This window comes from Engraulis encrasicolus, chromosome 4 (assembly GCF_034702125.1).
Source record: "Engraulis encrasicolus isolate BLACKSEA-1 chromosome 4, IST_EnEncr_1.0, whole genome shotgun sequence".
NCBI classification, from domain to species: domain Eukaryota; kingdom Metazoa; phylum Chordata; class Actinopteri; order Clupeiformes; family Engraulidae; genus Engraulis; species Engraulis encrasicolus.
In genome coordinates this window covers 36,415,912-36,438,018 of record NC_085860.1, presented here as the reverse complement: position 1 = coordinate 36,438,018, position 22,107 = coordinate 36,415,912, and the positions used below count along the sequence as shown (strand labels likewise).

At 43.2% G+C, this 22,107-nt stretch overlaps 3 protein-coding genes across 6 annotated transcripts in view; 2 read left to right on the top strand and 1 right to left on the bottom strand.

Annotated features, from left to right (window-relative positions):
• Positions 1 to 4,729, top strand: part of abcc8 (ATP-binding cassette, sub-family C (CFTR/MRP), member 8) — a 118,651-nt gene extending 113,922 nt beyond the window's left edge. The window contains exons 38-40 of the mRNA XM_063197349.1: positions 342 to 475; positions 1,967 to 2,029; positions 3,091 to 4,729. Of these exons, the coding sequence (XP_063053419.1) occupies positions 342 to 475; positions 1,967 to 2,029; positions 3,091 to 3,228 (335 nt within the window). The 3' untranslated portion in view covers positions 3,229 to 4,729. The remainder of the gene's footprint in view (positions 1 to 341; positions 476 to 1,966; positions 2,030 to 3,090) is intronic.
• Positions 4,730 to 4,823: 94 nt separating this feature from the next.
• On the top strand, positions 4,824 to 6,989 carry kcnj11 (potassium inwardly rectifying channel subfamily J member 11). The gene has a single exon (XM_063197344.1). The coding sequence runs from the start codon at positions 5,228 to 5,230 to the stop codon at positions 6,416 to 6,418; it is 1,191 nt and encodes a 396-aa protein (XP_063053414.1). The 5' UTR covers positions 4,824 to 5,227; the 3' UTR covers positions 6,419 to 6,989.
• A 2,512-nt stretch (positions 6,990 to 9,501) lies between these two features.
• The window catches only part of LOC134447730 (MOB kinase activator 2-like), a 67,514-nt gene continuing 54,908 nt past the window's right edge, over positions 9,502 to 22,107 (bottom strand). For all 4 annotated transcript variants that reach the window (XM_063197348.1, XM_063197345.1, XM_063197347.1 and 1 more), the window contains exons 2-5: positions 16,713 to 16,873; positions 14,998 to 15,094; positions 12,506 to 12,630; positions 9,502 to 11,722 (exon numbers count right to left, since the gene is read on the bottom strand). In XM_063197348.1, coding sequence (XP_063053418.1) covers positions 11,451 to 11,722; positions 12,506 to 12,630; positions 14,998 to 15,094; positions 16,713 to 16,873 — 655 coding nt within the window. In that variant the 3' untranslated portion in view covers positions 9,502 to 11,450. The remainder of the gene's footprint in view (positions 11,723 to 12,505; positions 12,631 to 14,997; positions 15,095 to 16,712; positions 16,874 to 22,107) is intronic.

The following is a 22,107-nucleotide window of genomic DNA, read 5'->3' as shown; positions in this document are numbered from 1 at the left end:
AATTGCCCCAAAGATGGGAGTGGGTCACCGAAGTGTGCTTGGGAGGATGGATATTTGTCATGTTATCTCTACAGAGGATTCATCACGCCTTACATAACCGCTCTGCCTGCTCAAGTGGAATAAATGCTTCCTTCATTTCCTGAAGTGAGGGGCTAATGGGGTGTGTGATATGTTTTGACATTTGGGACTTCTAAAAAAAAAAAAAAGATCAAAAGGAGAAACCAACTGCAGGGATAAACTAGGTATAATGTATCCACACAAGGCAGACCATATACATAGTTATATATGGCTGCATATATCTCCTCTATCATGATGTTTAATAGTGTGATTGTGTGACTCAGATGCGATGGTGACGGAGGGTGGCGAGAACTTCAGCCAGGGCCAGCGGCAGCTCTTCTGTCTGGCGAGAGCGTTCGTGAGGAAGAGCAGCATCCTCATCATGGATGAGGCCACCGCCTCCATAGACATGGCTACGGTAAGACAATAATACCTATATATAATAAGAATATAATATATTATATATAATAAGAATATACTATGTTATACACTAGTTTATATAGGCCTATAGTAAGACAACATAATATACAGTATATATGGCTACGGAAAAACAATATACACTAGTTTCTACAGGCCTATAGTAAGACAACATAATATACAGTATATACGGCTACGGTAAAACAATATACACTAGTTTATATAGGCCTATAGTAAAACAACATAATATATTATACGTGGCTATAGTAAGACAAGAGTAGATTATACATGCCTATAGTAAAACAAGAACTTATAAATATGGCAAGGTAACACCAGTTAGACATGGCTAAGGTAAGACAGCATTGCCTAGAGTAGACATGGCTACAATAAGACCACGCCACAAAGACGTGATTATGGCAAGACAACACTGCCTACATGGCTGCAGTAATGAAACATAGGCTCTTTTCTTGAATCTTGAATCTTAAAGCTTGAAAGTGACAAGGAAAAAAAAATCTTGCTACAGTAAGACACTGTAGACATCTATCAGACATGACTGTGATAAGACTTCGATAGTTTTGTTGCCACTGTATATTTTGCTAGCGCAGCACACAGCTCATAAGGCTGCAAAATGAAAGTTGGAAAGTGTCATGTATACAAAAGAGGCATACGTACTGAAAATGATTAAAACATGTATACAACTAGTACAATATTTTTTTAACTACTAAGGAATCAGCGGTACAGACTAGAACATTAGGGCTGCTTGTGCATTTCACTGTGAGTATTGCACACTGTGCTGTGGATGTTGCACCATTTGAACATCGGCCAACAGCAACAGTGTTGCTAACTAAGCTTGCTATACAGCCATAGACATTTTTATGCTAAGCAGTTATGCTTCAGTAGACATGGCTATTGTAAGTCACCAGTGCCTCATAGCATTTATAGAAATGGTCATTCAAAAAAGCTCTTCAAGAAAATAAATCAGGTCTGAGGCCAGTCTTAAAGCCCCCCAGGCTGGATCGCACTGTATTCACCCATTGCTCGGGCCAAGTGCAGCTCAAAGCAAAGTCCACTCTGAACCGCAGCCACAGTAAAAGGCGGCGGCGTGTCACAAAGAAAAAGACCTCAGCTCATCGTTCTGGACCAGTGGAGCATGAGGACTGGCCGCCATGCACCAGCCTCACAGAAGAACTGAATTGCAGCCAGAGCTTGGTGCATAAACGGCTTCTGGAATACGCGCCTCTGCAGCAGCTTAGGAACAGCAAATATCTTTTCATTTTCTAATATCATTCTCAGTAGAACAATTTTTAGTAGAAACATTTTTCTTGAAATTCTTTACTAATCAAAAGCAACATACATGTATATAATAATACATGTATACTGTTTTCATTTTTTGTCTGAGCCCACACATTTTAATATTCCTTTTTAAAATGATGCCTCACACAACATGTGAATCTCGGTTGGTCTAATACAGTTTGTTATCCCTTGGTTGCAGGAGAGCATTCTACAGAAAGTGGTGATGACAGCGTTCTCTGATAGGACGGTGGTAACCATAGCGGTGGGTATTAAACAAGGACAAGCGTTTATCAAACACACGCTAGCTTATCAGTTCACACTTGTTTGCTCAACATCATCTACAGTACATGTAGTCAAGAATAAAACGGCAAAGTGGTTTTGATACTGTGGTTGCAGACACCAACTCTATCTTTATAGTCAGATGTTGTTCTATTGCTAGATTCCCTTCCCAAACAATGACTCCAGGCCTACTAGGCAGAGCGTCTTCGTAAATCAGAAGGGAAAAGCCACAGAGAAGTCAACATGTGGGGACCACTTTTTGAGAATTCCTCTACGATCTATGGGGTGTTCCAATAGGTTATGTTCACTCCAACTTTTGCACAAGTTTATTTTGTTACTGTGGAATGGGTCAATTTCTCTACTTGTAAATATGGAGGCTGCCTATTTTGGACATCAGATGTTAATTAGCCATTGTGCTATAATCTGGCACATTTGCATGTGTGTATGGTCATTTATGTGCTATGTCCTGAAAAATGAAGTCAAAAGTTATGTATGTACGCCAACTACTCATTCAGTTGCAACTATTTCATGTCTCTAGAACAGCTTTTGGTATCAGCTTTCCTCTGTGTGTCTTCTCCCCATTTTCCCTCCCTGTGTTTGGTCTTTTCTACATTGCCATTTATTGCACATTGCAGAGTTGTACAATGTATGACTGGATTCCACAACAGAGTGGTCCCAGTGTGGTTGCAGCATTAGAATTCCACTGGTTTCATTGTTTATGGGGAAGTAACAATAGGTTTGTCCAGAGCCGTTTTTCTGGGTTTGTCAATCTATGATACTCTGGTATTCTTTAGAGATGAAAGGTACAGGTATGGTTCACAATTTTTGGTCCCATTTTTCCATGAGCGACTGTTGTTTATATACAGTATACAGTATATACTGTATATGAAATCTGTTGAATGCAGTTTTACATGAACATCACCATTTTTCTAACTCACTCACATGTGTCGTCGTCGTTGTTGTTGTTGTTGATCCACCTCCTATTGGGGCAGTATGAGTGTCATCTTCTTCACTGTTCTGTTCTCTTCCATGTTTCCCATGCAGCACCGCGTTCACACCATCCTCAACGCAGACGTGGTCATCGTCATGAAGCGAGGGATCATTCTGGAGTATGACAAGCCTGACGTTCTTCTAGAGCAGGAGGACAGCATCTTTGCCTCATTTGTCAAGGCCGACAAATGACACACAAGAAAGTATGACAAAAGACTGAATAATCAAGGACCTTCAAAAGTGCAATTGCATCATGGACTACTGTTTTGCTTTTTTGTTTATTTGTTTTTTTTAATCCTGCATCATATATTTGTAAATAAGATGATAATTCTTTGTTAATAAAAAAAGAAATAATTTTCATTTTATAAATCATGTATTTTTTAAAAAGAATAAGTGTCTGGCAACAGTACTACTAAATACACCATGTGAAAGGGCATAGAATGACTGTGACATGGCAATAATGCTGACATGGCAACTACTAACTTTTCTGCAAAAAAAGAAGAAAAAAAGAACTGCATTAAAACTGTTCGATTGTAATGAATAACTGGTGGTATCCTGCTTGTGGAAACATTATTGGGTATTACAGTTTTTTCTCGATTGCTTATACATACTTTCTGGAATCATGTCTCGAATTCTCAAAACTCTACTCACAAATCCAAAAACTCACACACAACGGGCAAAACTGAAAAATGAACGTCTTGTCTCAAAATTATGTACTCTCTTCTAAAAAGGCAATTTTGTTCTCAAAATACTAACACAAGCATAATTTTAGCATCACTCACACTCATATGACCCATTGAACAGTAACACTAATGTGCATATGGTAAAACACTATACTCAGCTTGGCGCAGAGTAGACCTTATTTTGTTCAGTGTTCCACTTACTGAAGAGGGTATCTTTCTGTTGTAAAATACTGAAATATTGTTTCCAGACTCAGAGTACACAGATATGTGTGTCAAAAATATATATTTTACATATTTTTTCTGACATTGAAAAAATGCACTAATTTACTGTAAAATATTGTGTAACCACATGAAAGTGATCTCTTGTATTACATATTTTGGAGATCAGAAACTAAACAAATGTGTGTTCTCACAGCATCTTCTCATGTTTTCATCAATATCACATGCAATGTGTGTCCTTATGGGTGGATGATTTCATATTGTAAACAGGTATGAAGAGAGTTTGCCCATGTGATGAGGAAGTGAACATAGTGTGGCAGTTGATTTGAGTATTTTGAATGACTGTGTGTTCCATGTGAAAACCAGGGATTTTCTTCATGAGAAGTGTGTCTAATCCAGAGAATTGTGTGTAGTTTTTTGAGAAGAGTGTTGAAACTGAAATGTGAGTGTAAAGAAGGAATTGTGCTAATAGTTAAGTGACGTTGGTTAGGGGAGTTGGGAAATGGGTGAGATATTTCCAGAATTGTGTGTGAAGTACCAGAAATTGTGTGGAGACGATCGAGAAAAAACTGTAATGAAGCCCAAGTGCCACCATAATAACCTACTGCCACCATCCTGCAGGAGCTATGTCAACTGTATGCATACATATTTGGTGGACCAATTTTGATTTATGGGCAGCACAAAAATCATTAAATGAAAACTCAAAAACAATCGTTTATGCAACTTTTCATATTACTTTTAACTTTTCAAACATATTTTAATCAAATTTTATACATGGCATATACTTTGCAATCCCAAACAACCACATCTATTATAATAGTATGTTGAGATGCTCATGTGTAAAACAAAAAAATACTAGAGGAAATATTAACTTCCCGCCTGAACACGAAAGCGCACACCATTTGGATAGTGCGATGGGTCATCTCCAAATCTACTATTTGGGTAATTGTGTGCAAAGCTGCGGGTGCCCTTCAGGGAATGGACATACGAATGCCTTGTGCAGCGAATGAAACTGGCAGGCCCAGGGACAAAATATCCAATTGCAAAATGACTGGCGTCGACAGCTGGGGTGCCGAAAGTGGACTGTGCCCATGGGAGTTTACAACGAAAGGCATCGCATCGGCCGGCCAGGGGTATGAGAGGTGCGCATAGTTTTTGGGAACAGATAATACACTTGCCCCGGAGAGAGGCGGCCGTATGGAGGGACACCAACTGTGCGTCGTAGTTCTTTGTGCGCTGTTGACTGGACCAAGACGGATCAGTTGCTGATAGCATAGTATGGAAGAGCGATGCTGTCAAGAAAGGGACTTCCAGATGATTATTTGCTCACTCGCTTGGCTGAGGATGTACTACAGCCAAAATTCAAGGCGGTACAGAGGAAGGCTCGCTTTGTGGATAAAAACGGGACTTGCAACGTAGCCCACACGAATATTCGCGAACAGGGGCGTTTTCTGCAGGATGTCTTTACTACACTGGTCGATTTAAAATGGCTCCACACACTAGTTATATTTACTATGTCATTTCTGTGCAGTTGGTTTTTGTTTGGAATGATCTGGTGGCTCATAGCCTTCGCGCACGGGGACCTTGACAAGCAAAGTGAAGACTTTGTCCCGTGCGTGACAGATATCCGATCCTTTTCCTCAGCGTTCCTCTTCTCTATTGAGGTGCAGGTAACCATCGGTTTCGGTGGACGTATGATCACCGAGGAATGTGTGTCAGCCATCGTCATACTGTTAGTTCAGAATATCGTAGGACTGGTTATCAACGCCATCATGCTTGGTTGCATCTTTATGAAAACAGCTCAAGCCAAAAGACGCGCGGAGACGCTCATCTTCAGCAAACATGCCGTTGTGGGTTTTCGTAATGGCAAACTGTGTTTCATGGTCCGCATTGGGGACCTCCGCAAGAGTATGATCATCAGCGCAGCTGTCAGAATGCAGGTGGTGAGAAAGACCACTACCAGCGAGGGAGAGGTCGTCCCCCTGGACCAAATAGACATCCAGATGGATAACCCCATTGGAACGAATGGCATCTTCCTGGTGTCTCCACTTATCATATGTCATGTCATTGACAAAAACAGTCCCTTGTACGAAATGTCAGCTGCGGACTTACAAAACGAGGACATCGAGGTGATAGTGGTGCTTGAGGGCGTTGTGGAAACCACCGGCATCACCACACAGGCCCGGACGTCTTACCTGTCTGAGGAGATTTTGTGGGGTAGGCGATTCGTGTCAACGGTGAGCGAGGAGGACGGGATTTACGCGGTGGACTATTCCAAGTTTGGCAACACGGCAAAGGCGCCTACTCCAACATGCAGCGCGAAACAGCTCGAGGAAAGGGGAGGTTTGGAGATGTTTAGACGTCAGGAGCTCGCGCAGGCCAAGGGTTCTGTCAGGAGGAGACGCGTCAAACAGCCCAGTGTCAGTCAAGAGGAAGAAAAGACACATGCTACGGGCCAAACTACAAACTTAGTCAGTTAGAGGGAGGTATTGGTAGCCCTATAGGCCTACTTGAAAGACAATGTTGTATTATGCAATAATATCTATTGGTCATAATTTAGGCCTATTTGATGGCTTCTCGGTGTATTCAACTGGTTACATTGTTTACTTAAGCTGTACACACAGTAACACCATCAGTGTAACTACATAATGTAGGCCACACACATAGGCTACTCTTTATTTTACCATTATAACATATTAGGACAATGTAACATTGTCAGCAAATTAGCTGCCCATCCACTTCATAATAAAGGTTGCAAGGGCCTGCTTCACATATACCCTGATCCCACTAGAGGTGAGTGTCTTATCATTCTTCATAATGTTCCCCAATGTTGAACCAACTGCATGCACAGTAGGATATTATCTCAGGGTGCTGTAATGGACTTCGAAACACATATGCAATGCCATGGGTGGGTATGGGATTACACAATATTAAATGCCTGAGCCTTGCAGACAGGCACAGCACTACATTGCCTTATTGATTATGAATGACGTTGAGAAGAGTGCATCTATTACATATGAATGGACATTAAATTGCATCTTATGCTGAACATATCTCTACTGTCTGTTACTTAAGTCAACTTATACATTAGTGGTTCTCAACTCTTTTTTTTTTCAAACACCCCATTAGCTTGACTTCATCATAGTCTGCCTATGCCCCCCACCCGCCCACTCCCTCCTTCTTTAGTATAAAAAAAGAACAGACCCCCTTTTTAAACTAAACTCTCCGCTGTCTCCTTCTCAAGCCCCCCAAAGGCTCCCCTGTTGAGAAAAACTACTATACAGTCATTCTGTCATTCTACAAAGTAGAGTATAATGGCCCTCAAAAGTCTACACACCCCTCTTCAAAAGTCAGGTTTTTGTAATGTAAAAAAAAAAAATCTTTGCCAAAGCACTCCAAATCAGACAGATTGCGAGTGCATCTCCTCTGTACAGTCCTCCTCAGATCACCCAACTGATGTTTGATGGGATACAGGTCTGAATTCTGTCTGGGCCGTTCCAAAACCTCAGTCTTAGGGTAATTGCCATTCTGAAAGATTAAGTTCCTCTGCATCTTCTCCTTTCTACAAGGGGGCTGAAGGTTTTGTGCCACTACCCAATGTTCATAATTCCCTCCTCCCCAAAGGCCCCAGTTACAGATGAAGAAAAAACAACGCAAAAGCACAATGCTGCCACCACCATACTTCACTTTAGGTATGGTGTTATTTGGGTGATGTTTTGCGTCAAACATATAGGCCTACCCATTGGAATTATGTCGAAAAAGGTCAACATTGGTGGAGTAAATTTTGCAGAAAGACTTCTGTAATCTTCCAAATGCATGTGGGAAGATGTGTTATGATCTGATGACGGTTGAACATTCTGGACATCATTTCAAAATGTATGTTTGTCACAAAAACAACACTACATCGGCAAGATAACACCCTGCGTTAAAGGGGTATGCCACTATTTTGGGGCTTAATACAGTTAAAATCGTTGGCTGGGGTTTATAAAGGTGGTAAAGTGTCTTATTTTTCATGTTAAGCGTTGTCTTGCTGTAAGAATATGTCGCTAAGCTAGTGAAAGTCAATGGATCCGTGTAGCATTGTAGCATGCTACACGGATCCATTGACTTTCACTAGCTTAGCGACATGCTCCCTCTTTTAACTTGTCTTAAAGCAAGACAGCGACTTACATGAAAAATAAGACACTTTCCCACCTTTATAAACCCTGGCCAACGATTTCAACTGTATTAAGCCCCAAAATAGTGGCATACCCCTTTAAGTGAAGCATGGTGGTGGCAGCATCATGCTATGCGACTGTTCTTCGGTTGGAACTGGGGCTTTAGTCAGGGAGGAGGGAATTATGAACAGTTCCACAGGGGCCGAGGTAGTGGCACAAAACCTCCAGTTCCCTGTTAGAAAGGTGAAGATGCGGAGGAACTTAGTCTTTCAGAACGCCAATCACCTTAGACACATGCCAAAATGAACAAAAGAATGGCTTCAATGGAATAAGACTGAGGATTTGGAAAGGCCAAAGAGTTCAGACCTGTATCCCACATCTATTGGGCGATCTGAGGAAGACTGAGCAGACTAGATGCATTCGCAATCTGTCAAATTTGGAGAGCTTTCGCAAAGATGAGTGGACAAATATTGTCACGTCATCGTGTCCCATGTTGATAGTCTATCTAGACTCTTACCCAAAAAAGACAGAGTGCTGTTATAGAATCCAAAGGTGCTGCAACAGAGTATCAGTTTAAAGGTACACTGTGCAGGAAATGGTCAAAAAAGGTACTGCAACTATGCTGCTCATTGAAACTGGGCTGCCTATTGCCAAATTTGATCTTTACATAAAAGTTTACTTAGTAATAAACAAACATTTCCTAGTATGATCCAAGTAGAGTCATTTTTGCAGATAAAAATGGCTATTTTTGGAAATTCAAAATGGCGGACCATGGAGAAGATCCCCCTTTTCGTGTATGAAAAGTGCAATTTTTCCAGTCATAACGAATACTTAGAATTTGATGGTGGTTGTAAGTATTCATGAAAAAGGTAACATTAGTGAATGGGCAGCATGAATTCAGGAAATAAACAACGAAAAATTTCACAGTGTCCCTTTAAGAGTGTGCATATTTATGCAACTCTTTCCTTTCAATGCTTTAGTTTTTCAATTGCATTGCACGGGATAATACTTTAGATTTAAGTGGGAAAAGTTGAGAAAGTATGTCATTTTTTACGCAACAAAAACCTGGCATTTAATGAAGGATGTGCAGACTTTTTATAGCCACTGTACCTAAAATAAGAGTGACACTAGAAGGGACATGGGGTCAATTGTAAAAGTGTGCACCATTATTAAAGGTGCACTGTGTGATTTTAGTTATTTCCAAAACGTATGCTGGCCATTCAGAAATATTATTTTCATGAATATTTAAGAACTACATAAACTAAAATTAAGCTTCAGGGAGTCACCACTGAACGATTTATGTATTCATGTCCTTTGGGAGACAAGTAACCACCAACACATATTGGAATGAAGGGTTAAAGGCCTTGGCCAATTTTGAGGGACAAAATAACATTCAGAGACATTAAAAAATGCATTTTTGTCTTTTATTAGATTATAATTTGCAGAGCATAAAATATTAAATTGCTTTTAACTTAAGAGAATAATTAAAATAGATAAAAGGAAAAGCCAGAACTGAAAGAACCCTGCAAATAAGACCAAAAAAATAAATAAAAAATATAAAATGTCCAAACCTCCTTTAGACAGAGGCAAAAAAAAGTTCTGACGACCAATGACGCAATGGCATGTGCATGTTTGCATGCTCATTTGGCGTCATCCTTTTATCACGCCTTGTGATGCTTTTTAATAAAAGCGTTAAAACAGGGAGATGAACAGAAAGAAAAAAAAACACACAAGAAGACCAAAGGGCCATTTAAAACCGGAGGCGTGTAGTCGGGTCATCAGTGCGACGCATTGAAACGCGCCAGTCGGTCGGTTCGGTCACCCAGTGACTTTCTCTCCCTCACCATCACACGTCTACCTCAGCGGGAGAGCAGTGATCAGCCGTGTCCTTGTCCCATCAAGCCGCCGCCCCCACCCCCCACCCCAACCGCAGCATACGTGCACCTGTCCCTTCCCTTCCCAGGTCTCCAACTTCACACCTATTAGCAGCAGAAACTGCTCACCCTGCGCTGTGCATCACTGGGAGGATCAGGGAGGTCAGGCCACCACCATCACTTGGGGTGGTAGAAGAGGTCAGGCCCATGCCATTTCTCCTTAAATATTAAATATAAAATATAATATAATATATATATATATGGGTAGGTATATTCTCTATGACTTTGATGCTGCGGTCACGCTCAGCCTTGGATCTTGGCCTAGGGATGTGTGCACCCAATACTGAGTTATGTGATGACTTTTTTTTTTAACAATAAAGATAGGTAGGCATTTGAGTTCAGTACTATACATAGAGAGAATGCAGATTAAAGTATTGAGAGCATTACAGAATGCAACAGGGAGAGAGAGAGAGAAAGAGAGAGAGAGAGATAGGGACAGAGAGAACAAAAAGAGATAGCAAGAAGAAGAGAGAATCCGCTTTCTCTCTCTGGCAGCAGTGACATGTTTCTCTTTGAGGTCCTGAGTAAAAGAACACTTTGATCATCCCAGGCATCAGACAGTTTTGTTTAAAAAGTAGAACAACACCACACATTTAAGTAGGACTCCAGCGCACCATGCTTCTGGGCTTACAGCCACGCTGGATGGAGATTGGGAGAAGCACCTGCTCCCGCTATATACGTCCTCCCACCACAAGGGGGAGCTAGAGTAGTGGCCATTACAAGGCTTCAGGATGTGCAACGCTGTCTTCAGCAAAAAAAAAAAGAAAGAAACAAAAAAGAAAACAGTGAAACAGCGCCACTACCGTTATATGTTAAGACAGTCGGAGAGGGAAGTCTTGCGAAGTCTTGTGATCGCTCTCCCAAATAAAAACACACAGCTTCCAAGATTAAAATAAAAACCACAAAAAAATAGAGATTCAACAAAATAAAGTCAACAGAATTAAAACAACGAAAAAAACCACACACTTCTCCTAGATTATTTGTAATGTAGGCGACATGTGGGGTGGGGTGGGGTGGGGGGAGAGTCGCAACCCTGCAGTGTACTAGCTGAAACTAGCGCAGTCGTCCTCACCCCACCTTCCACACTCCACACACACTATTCCTCTGACCGCTCCCCATGGTAGAATGATCAGAAGTGAGCACGTGCGAGCCAGCGAGTATGTGTGTGTGTACGTGTATGCATGTGTGGGAGGTCTCTGAGCCCCTCAATAAAAGGCATCCAGGCCTTGGGTTTGGTGGGGTGGGTATTGGTAGGTAGGAAAGTGAGGGGAATGGGGTGGATTATAGAGGAAGGAGCTCTTGGGGTGGGGGTGTGGTAGGGAGGGAGGGAGGCGAGAGGATCGGGGTGGGGGGGCGTTTGGAGGCTCTAGTCCTGTTCCTGGTGAGGGTATGGAGGTTATCGCAGCACCCTCGGAGAGCACTCATCTCTCGGTGACGTGGTTGTGTGCGGAGGGAGGCGGGGGGGTGCACAGGACTTCCGACAGGTCGTCCATGATGCAGGTGTCCTTGGGGTCGACCAGGTTAAACTCCCGGACGAAGACGATGAAATGTGCGTAGAGGGTGTTGAGGTGGCCCAGCAGGTCCAGAGCTACCGTCTCCTTAAAGTGCGCCCAGTAGATGTGAGCCAGGACATGGAACAGGAACTTGCAGATCTTCTTCACTAGCGACTCAAACGAGTTGGGAAACTCTTTACCTATAGCAGACAGAGGGAGGGAGAAGAGTACACATGCCGGCAAGATAAGTGATACTAGTTATGTAAAAACAAAAACCCAACTAAAAAAACAAGAGTACAATGTATATGAAAATTCTCATTCATCCAGGTCACTCTACTTAAGACAAATGACTTCAGTTGTTCTTTAAAAAGCTTTAAAGACGTTGTCACTTCAGCTGAGAGACTTCTTGAGTTTCTATTCTGACGTAGGAATCAGAGGGTATATATCTGGAGAGTGGACCCATTAAACCAAACCCTTTCCACATGGTCACATCAGAATAATAATAATAAAAAAAAAACAATCATCAAATTCTGAAATCTTCTTTCCATCCCCATTGCGATATTTCCTTAAATTCAATGACAAGTTGGAATAATGCGACATGTATTGAGTATCGCTACATAATTTGTAAGTGGCAGTACAACACACGCAGTGCCATCCGTTGTCATTACATTGTTTTCTATTCATTTCAATCAGCCTGGCCATTTTATATTATCTCCATGTCATTTTATTTGTCTGTATTCTCGATTTGTATTTGAGCATACATCAACACACTGTTTCACGTTCTTTTCACAGCTAAAATCCAATGTTTTCGAGATCAAGGGCATCGCTGGTCCTACTGATGTTTTGTGTATGTCAGAGTTCTGTCCACTAGAGGGTGGTGGTGTGTCATTTGAGCATCTTTCCTATTGATTCCCATCTGGGACAGAGACAGGAGAGGAGGATGCTACACAGCTTACAGCAGCACAAGAGGCACAGCAACTCACCGTATTTTGTTGGAAATATTTCTTCATCCGTGACTAGTTTTTGAATCTGACTCATGACAAAGTCCACATACTGGGGTGCTGTGCATTTTATCTTCTTCCGTTTCTCATCTTCCCACGAAAATATTCTGAAAGTACAAGAGGCAGACGTCTCAAATTACACGATGGAAACAACAGCTTGAACAATGCAGATTAGAGTCTTGCATACCGTTTTCACGTTCTACCACATTTTACCTCCAAACTCTTAACTTCTTTAAGAAGTTGAGCTGGCTGGGGTGCCATTAAGCCACACGTCAAAACACTTCAGTCAACACCAAGCATCTCGTGGCATTCCAGCCATACACATTGCTGTGGGGATTAACCTCTTTAGGTGAACATTTCCTCAAAGCTAAGGCAGGGTAGCCCGGCTTGCTTTCACTGCCGAGTTGAAGGTCAAGGGGGGTGCAGATTCTGGGACCTCGGTCAGAGGGGACACGCTGACCGGAGCGAGTGGCCCACGGTACGGACACTACAAATCCCATGGAATGTAGGAATTTAGGCCACATAACAGGCCTCACAGCAAGAGTCCCCCCACAGACCACTGGCTAACGCCAACTGTTACACAACACAAGAGCTGACCTGAAAACCAATTACACTTCGAATTGAAATCTAAAGAGAATAAGTTACCTCAAGAGGCAAAAAAAGAAAATCAGGGCCATTGTTGGTTAATCCTTCTCCTCTGTAACATTATGTTAATCTCAGCCCTGTGTCATAGTAGTTTCTGTTTCTCCTTGTGGTACAAAGGTAGTTTTCTGCTCATGTTCAACTCGAGACATTTTGAATCTCTAACATATCACCGCAACTTATTAGTCTTGCTGTGTATGTATACGTGTGTCATGTTTGTTTGTTTTTAGCAACTTCCAAAGTCCAATGACTTCCTTGCAAGTTCACAAGTTTAGTTTTAAAACTTCATTCTAAAATTACCACACTGAAGCAGAAGACTCCAAAAATGGAACGGAAAATCACAGAAAGTGTCGTGACCACTCAGGTGACACTGAAATACACGTTCTTCAGTGTTTTTTTAAAGGGTTTTTGACCCATTGTTTGCCTTGGAGTGAGTCACCATCATGATGAGTGACACTCAGTGTTCGTCAGGAGTGAAGAGCGCCTGGCTGACGATCAGGTTTTTCAAGGTCGAACAAACAAGATTTCAAAGCCTTCAGTTTTGTTTTTGAAAAATAACAAATTAGGCAGGTCTGGTGACCTAAAACGTTTTGCACTTGTGGGTAGCAGTTTTAGCACTCATTTATATGTAAAGCAATAAAGAAATGATTGCATCGGCTATCGGTATGCGAGTTCCACAGCTTGCCGCTGTGAAAAATAACAAAAACAAAATCAACGCTGAATACACTCCCATGCTTCCCTCAAACAAGGTGAACTAGTCGAGAAAGTCGTTTTTTTAAAGCAACCCCATGTCTCGTGACCACATTTTTCCTCCACCTACCTTAACAGACATATTCAAAACACGAGGTTCATCTCTCTCTGCATAGGCTGAATTTTTGCCAAGCCGCCTGACATCAATCAACGGCAAACGTTATCATATCTCCTCTTCACTATGATCTCGGAGCAGATAATCACCAAGTGCAAGTACTGTAAATTACAGTGTATGCTGGAGCACAGGCGCCAAAAGTGAAAAAAAAACAAAAAAAAACACTCGCTGTGTACAGAATGTGTGTCAGTGCAATACTTTGTGTGTGATGGTGTGAATGTGTGTGAGGGGAACCTGACCCAGTTGCCTATAATGCCTCAGGCTCCTTGCTTCCCATGAGTAAGGCATAAGGGAGCATTGTCCACGTATGAATGACAACACTCCAACATAACATGTCATAAGGAGACCTGCCTATCGTGGCGCAGCACGTTCAGAATGGGAGAGGAAACCAGGACCATGGGCAAAGGGGATACAACGTACACCTCAGTGTCTATGCCAGTGCCTATGCATGTAACTGTGAAAGCGAGCAGTGTGCATGTGTGCACGTACATCTTTGTGAGAGTACTGAGTACTGAGAGTACCTGTGTGTGTGTGCGTGAGTGTGAGTGTGTGCGTGTGCGTGTGCGTGTGCGTGTGCGTGTATTAGGGGTCTTACACACCAAGGCGGTAAAGCGTCGCGGAACGGCAGCGTTTTTTACCGGCGTCGGTGAAAATACATTGAAACCTATCTGTCCTTACACACCAACCGGCGGTAGTCGAGCGTCAGCGGCGCGGGAGCCGGCTCCGTGCCGCGCTGCATTTGGAAAATAGAACTCGAGCGTATTTTTCACGCCGGCGACCGGCGGTGTCTCATTCAAATGAATGGCAAAGTAGCACGCTAGCTTTAGCACTGACCGCGCACGCCGACGCCGTCAGTGTGAAAGGCAGAGAAAAACACGCCGGCCGAAACTAAGCAGAAAGGCCGCGTTCGTCCCGCGACCGTTCCGTTCCGCCTTATGTTTTGCCCCTTAGATTGAGAGATACTCACTGGCTACAAGCAGCCGTCATGTTCGGACACGTCTCCCCCGTGCAAAACTCTGAGATGGTGCTGTACTGCAGGTTGATGAGGTTGAAGAAGGTGGTCGCTACAGGGACACAGTAGGGGCAGGGGCAGGGGCAGAGAGGAAGAGAGTATTGAGTAATATTGATCCCCAAATAATAAACAAATAATATTAATGATAAACATTGCATGACAAATTAACATATGGCACACAGATGCACACAATTAGACATTAGGCATAGATCCAGTCGGCAAGTCTGGGGCCGCCCACGAAATTGCTTGTTTTCCCCCACGTTGGCTAATGAATATCCCAAATGACTGGCAGGGATTGGCACCGCACGACGACGGGTGGAGCATTCGGAGGGGAAAACCATGCAGTTTAATGGGCGGGCCAGAGGAGCCAACTGGGTGAATGGTCATTAGGCAGAACAGTGGAACGAAGAGGAGAGTAGGGAGAGAGAAGTTTAATGGGGGGGGGTTGAGGTGGAGGGTAGAGAGGTGTAGAGGCGTGGTAGTGGAGAAGACACAGGGGTGTGATGGTGTGAATGACCTGCGTCCTTCATTATCCCACGGTAATATGTGTGAAACGATAGAAATAAAAAAAAAACAATGACTCTTCCCCGTTTATGGCTCTCCTGCAGACAAAGGACAACTGGCCAATTGATAAGAGGGTATGACTAAAACCATAAAACATTAACGACGTTTCACACATCATAACAAACGCCGACGCATCCACCCACAGTCGACTCCTTTGTTCTTTTAATCAGCTCAACTCACCTCTTGGCCCACACGACTTATCGGTTACCTGACTCTCTTTTTAATTAAGGAGTCAAGAGAACAAGTGAGAAGTTTCTCAAACCAAGAAGTTACCTTACACCTCAGAGCTACCAAACCAAAGCTAAACACTATTTAAATGGATCAGTTGTGGCATTTTTAAAACCTAAATTACTCTAGTGAGACAATTTCTCTTTCGGAAAATAGATTAACCATACTCCATCTATACTTGTGTGCTCCACATTTCCACCCATTGTGTTTTTTCCCCTCTCACTACTAAGCTCTGTCTACTAATCTGCTCCATGTCTATCCACACCACCCCTCCTTGTCTAACTATATTGTGTACCTATTCAATGTACAGATGGCCTGACAGGTCTTCAGTCTCAAATGCTCTGTATGTCTTGTCCATGTGGAGAGCTGAAAAACTATCTTTGACCATCCCAATTCAATGCAATGTAATGAAATGACAGCCCAGCCAGTGACATGTTTCCAGTTAGATGCATTTCACTGCCTATGTACAATCTGTAATAATGCAATGACACTATGGGTGGGAACAGGCTATGTGGGTGCCAATTACATATCATAGTCACTGTAAAGGAGAGTTACCTGCTAGGCCTAAATCAGTGATTCTCAAAATGGGGTCTGGGGACCACTGGTGGTCCACGACAAAGCTCAGGTGGTCTGCGAGGGGATTTCTACTTTAACAAGACAAGCTAGCAGTAGGCTACATTTGTAACATAATTACAAAGCTAAACAAAGCTGAGCACACCACAATAAGACAGGCTTCTGAACTGATCTGCATTGAAATTAGCAGTGTCAAATTAGCAAACTATCAATTCAGTTGATTTCAGAAGATTTTGGGGGGTGGCGAAGTGGTACTCGGTCTGAAAAAAAAAACACTGGTTCAAAAGTAATGAAATGTGTCTTACTGTTGCAGGCCAGCCATTCGTTGAGGTCTATCTCCGATGGCAACATGACTAGCTCCTTGAGGTCAAAGTCGACGACGCGCACCTTGGTGTACTCGGGCTCCAGGTAGTGCTTCTTCTCCTCCACCACCGCCTTCTTACCATTCGGCTTCCCCTTCCCCTTCCTGAGACCATGAGAAAAGCAAAAAGGAAGATGGGGGGTTATTGTCGGAGTCCAGGGGTCTCATTTAGTATCAGTTCGTAGAATGGCTTCTAAATTCTGTCCTACGAGTGAAAAATAGAATGTTCACCAGTAGAGAATAATCAGGATGGCAGCCGACGCCATATCATAAAGCTGGCGCCATATCACAGACAAACACACACACAGCTGGAGAAGAATACCCATGCTGCTTTGTACGCTCATTCTGAATAGTTTCGATTGACTTCCCTTCGTCAAAAATGAGGACGTGGTTACTTCTGTAGACTACAGCTCACTTGTGATGTAGTGTGGTGATAGCCAGGCTGATATACATATAGGGGATGAGTTCATTGTCATCTGGCACTTGGAATAAAGCAGAAGCCAAATCATGAGCAACTGAACAGACACATGCAGGGAGTGAGTGAGGTCATTGTTTTAAGACTCTAGTCTAGGAACACAGCAGAACCTAAATCATCAAGTACCAGTGTTTCCCACAGAAATTTTGGAAACTATGGGGGCAGCCGGGGTTTATTTGGTCCGGGGGGGTGTAGTTCTCACGCTGGCCTTTTTTTTTTTGGGGGGGGGGAGTTGTATTCTTGCAGCGTAAATGCAAAACGGCAAAACAATGACTACAGTATGACATTGGCGCATGGAGAAACTGTAGGCCTGGGCCTATATTTCAACCATTTATATTTTGAGAATTAAGGCTACATAAGATTTTACCCATGACTTGTATAATAGTAGTACATTGTCATTGTCAAAAAAATGCAGTACAGTGAATAATTTCTGTTTACAACACAGTTTCATTCGTTCCTCATGCAGGGGTCTGGGAAAACAATAATAAAACAAAATAGGAGCAAGATAAGAATTTAAGAGCACTGTGAAATTGTTAACGCATAGACAAAAAGGTCTTAGAGGGTAGGCTATGCCTTTTTCCCCCACACATATCTGTAGGCGTACACATTCTTCATGAGGGGTGCTGGTCACAGGGCCAGTTTTTTTTTCCAAATTCCTCCCATTAAAAGGGCTGAACAACATATTACACATTTATGTCTATATTCACATTCATTACACATTAATTTCTATGCAGCCAGATGTCTCCTCTGCTGTGTCATGTCTGTCACCAAACTCATTACAACTGTAAAACAAAGCCTAGGGAGTGTTTGTAAACTCATCCCAACTGTCCCTTCTCTGAAGGTTTTTTATGTTGCTCCCAAACCCAAGTTAACTACAACAACTTGACTAGGCTTTTGATCCCTGTCTTTCAAGCACTTGTGGTTCTCTCTATAACAGGGGTGCCCAACCTTTTTTTAACCAAGATATACTTTTGAAGTTGATGGTCTGCCGTGACCTACCAAGTCAAATTTAAGGATGTCAGTATGAAAATTTAAGACCACCATTTATTAATCACCATTATTATGAACAAAATGTTTTTAGTAGGCTACTATGGCCGTATCTTTTCAGTGTGTTTTTAAAGTGTGTTGAATAGCCTATCTTTACAAAGCAATGCGCAGCACTGATAGTATGCAGAGATAATTTCAGTCATACACAAGTCATAAACAACTGAAACAATTTCAAAATGATAAACATTTGGTATATAAAAGGCACATAGGCCCTATTTCTAAAATATGATGAAGCATTATCATGCCTTCAGTGGTATAGGCTACAAATTAAAAAGGGCTCAGAAATTCACCATTTGTTATGGGTAAATAGTAGGCTACTATGAGAGATAGAGAGAGAGAGAGAGAGAGAGAGAGAGAGAGAGAGAGAGAGCAATGAGAGAACTCATTGGATTGGTTAACACCCCTGTTAATAGTGACTTCTTCTATGAAGGTTTTTTTTTTCAGCTCTCTGGGGCAGTAGCACAGCAAAGGCTTTCTATTGTGAGTTTGGCCAATCGTTTTGTCCACAACTGAAGCAAGAAACAGCACAAATTGAAGTGAATTCCATACATGTCAACAACAAACATTTCTTTTACACGCGGCACGCGATGTAAACGCAGTTAGCGATGATGCATGCGACTAGCGATTTGGACGAAGATCCTCGCATATCGGCGTGTCATAACGCATCGTTGCGCACATGTTACATGTGTGCGCACATGAATCAACTGTAATACCCTTACGGTCACTTCCTAATGCTTTCCCCTCATTCTGTTACCGTGGGATACTTATCTAACCAATAGAGTAGAGTAGAGTAGAGAAACTTTATTGATCCCCAGGGGGAAATTCAGGTAACACAGAGTCTGTAGAATGTATTTACTCCAGGAGGAAAATGCGAAGGAAATTCAAAATCGTAATTCAAATCGTTTTTAACAAAAACGGATATCGTTTAAAAAAAAAAAAAAGTAAAAAAAAAAAAAAAAAATTTTTTTTTTTTTTTACATTTTCGTAAACTATGGCGGCCAAATTTAAACTATGGCGGGCCGCCATAGTTTCCTCAATGTATGGGAAACACTGGGTACACACACATACACACATGCACAACAAACACACACACGTGACACAGTCAAAAGTTGTTGCTTGTCTGACACAGATGGTTGCGGTCATTGGCATTTACTGCTGTGGCACTTTCAACACATCTCAGGTGGCCGGCGCTGCAGCCTGTCTGGCGGTTTGTGTTGGGAGGAACTGTCGAGTCATAAACCTAACAGGCCTCTCTAGACAGGGCAGGAGAGTGGGGTGCGTGTGTGTGCGCGTGTGTGTGTGTGTGTGTGTGTGTGTGTGTGTGTGTGTGTGTGTGTGTGTGTGTGTGTGTGTCGAGAAGGAGATTGGTGAAGGCATGGTACATGCCAACTTCATGGCATGGGAAAGGACAAAAGGGTAGCATCACGGGAAATGACTGTTGGAGGAGAACTGTTGGAGTGTACTTGGCTACGTCCAGTGAGAAAGAGAGAGACACAGAGAGAGAGACAGAGTGAGTATGGAGGGAGGAAGGGGTTAAGGGGGTTGTACAAATGTGCTGAGCAATCAGATTTGGAAAAGCGCTCCTCTCCTCTGCCCTCCTCTCCTGTGGCAACACAGCCAGTCACAGTGCCTGGCTTCTGGGGTTCGCCTGAGGACAGGCCAAGCCAGGCTAGCTAGCACAGCACAGCACAGCACAGCGGCCAGGACCTTGTCTGCTCTCCCACAGCAACTTTGGTGTTTAATTGAGGACTTTAATTTCAACTGCATCCCACATCCACCCACCCACCCACTCAACTCACCAAGTTGGCTGGCATTAGCCTTTTCTCTCCACACCCATTGTTGGCTAAGCAACACCCTTTAGACACACACACACACTACACGCACTACACACACACACTACACACATACACACGTCCCATTGCCCTCCTCTTCGTCAGTAGCCCCTCTCTCCAACTTGCCAATTCTCACCCGCCCCCCAATGTCAGGAAGCCGCCACTGGCTTATCTTCACACCCCAATAGAGGCCATAAACACTGCTGTAGCACTACTGAGTGAGTGACAAGGCAGCCAGGGGCATAAAGAGCTGGGCTGCCTGCCTGCCCCCATATGACCTGCCCTTTCCCACCTCCTCCACCTCCACCACCTCCTCCTTCTCCACCTCCACCTCCTTCTCTTTCATGCTAGATGGAAGTTGGCAAGGCCAAGGGCTCAGGGGAGACCAGAGAGCATGCCAGGCCACTCAACTCAACTGACTCACAGACCACTTGTGAGCCCACTGCCAGGTACATAGTGTTCGCCTTCGGAAAGAGCAACATAAAAAAATGGATTTTGAACATTGTTCCAAAAACATGATGCCACCTACAGGCCAAAACCTGAAATGCTCAAGCTGCTGGACATGTTATGAACCACACAGTGTCTTTGGTATTTAGTTCAGGAGTGCATCTTTACATACTGCCAAACAAGTCAAGTGAACATTTCAAAATAGAAGCCTGGGCATCTTTAGGCTCTTAGTGGAACCTGGACATCAGGACTAAAGAAATGGCCAGCTCAGTGGGTTTGATGAAGTAATTAGGCAGAGGAGGTTGTTACAAAGGAGAGGAGAGGAGAGCACAGGGAAGGGAACAGCACCTCAGCTCAGCTCAGCTCAGCTCAGCTCGGTGGCTTGCCTCACATGAAAGGGAGAGTGTGACAGCTGTCAGCCCCAGCTGGTGGAGCCATGAAAGAGAAGCTGGCCAATACCAGCTGTAGTTCCACAGAGAGAGAGAGAGAGAGAGAGAGAGAGAGAGAGAGAGAGAGAGAGAGAGAGAGAGAGAGAGAGAGAGAGAGAGAGAGAGAGAGACCTAGTGTCTGTACGAGTCACCAAATGTCGAGTGACCAGCACAGCTGAGGCGTTAGCCAGATTGCTCCGGATTTCAACTCAACAAGGCCACAAAATTTAGGAAAGGGGAGCAGTGTTTGCGGAGACACTGATAAACAGTGCCGACTCTGCCCAGAGCATTGGATTGCACTGCATTTCACTGGGATCAATAGCAGCTGACGACTGCTGAGTGCACATGGCCAGAGTGTACTGAAGAGTTATGCAGCATCATCCCTCAGACATTTAATAGCACTACAGCAGTGGTTCCCAACCTATGGGTCGGGACCCACCTTATGGGTCGCCAAAGATCCACAGGGGGTCGCGGAGCCCTCTTGATTTTAAGGGGTTTCGTTTTAAATATATATAGCCCATGTTGAATAAAAGACAAAGCATTTAACTAATAAATGCACAGACGCAACAAATTGTAAGTGCTACATTAAACATTTATTCTATATTTGACCAAAGACGAATTGAGGAATAAAATAACTAAAATTAGTTTTCGCAGGAAACAGAGGGCATCTTGTGACTCCGTCTCGTGCGGGCGCTCGCGTGGTTGGGTCACCAAAGCTCACAATAGTAAAAACATGGGTCCCTTAAGAAAAAGGTTGGGAACCACTGCACTACAGAGGTCGGCCATGACTGGCTGTGTACAGAATGCAACGGCAGCAGCACGCGCATAAACTTATTCTACGTCACTCACTGCGCTTCTCGCATACTCCAATAACAGACTGTACGTACAACACAGTTTTCAATAAACACACACTTGGCAGCCGACTTCCCTGGTAGTGTGCGCAAACGCTAACTTGGCTTGGCAGCCAACATCCTTGATAAGACAGCTGAATACTAACCCCCCCAAAAAAAAAAACATGAGAGTACAACGTCTCCCACCACCCCCTCCCCATTCCAACCGTTTCTAAAGTCCACCTGGCCCAGAGATATGGAGGCTTTTCACCAGAACTGC

What these genes read in the sequence shown, in the direction of transcription:
- kcnj11 (XM_063197344.1), top strand. Translation starts at nt 5,228, where the DNA reads ATGCTGTCAAGAAAGGGACTTCCAGATGATTATTTGCTCACTCGCTTG.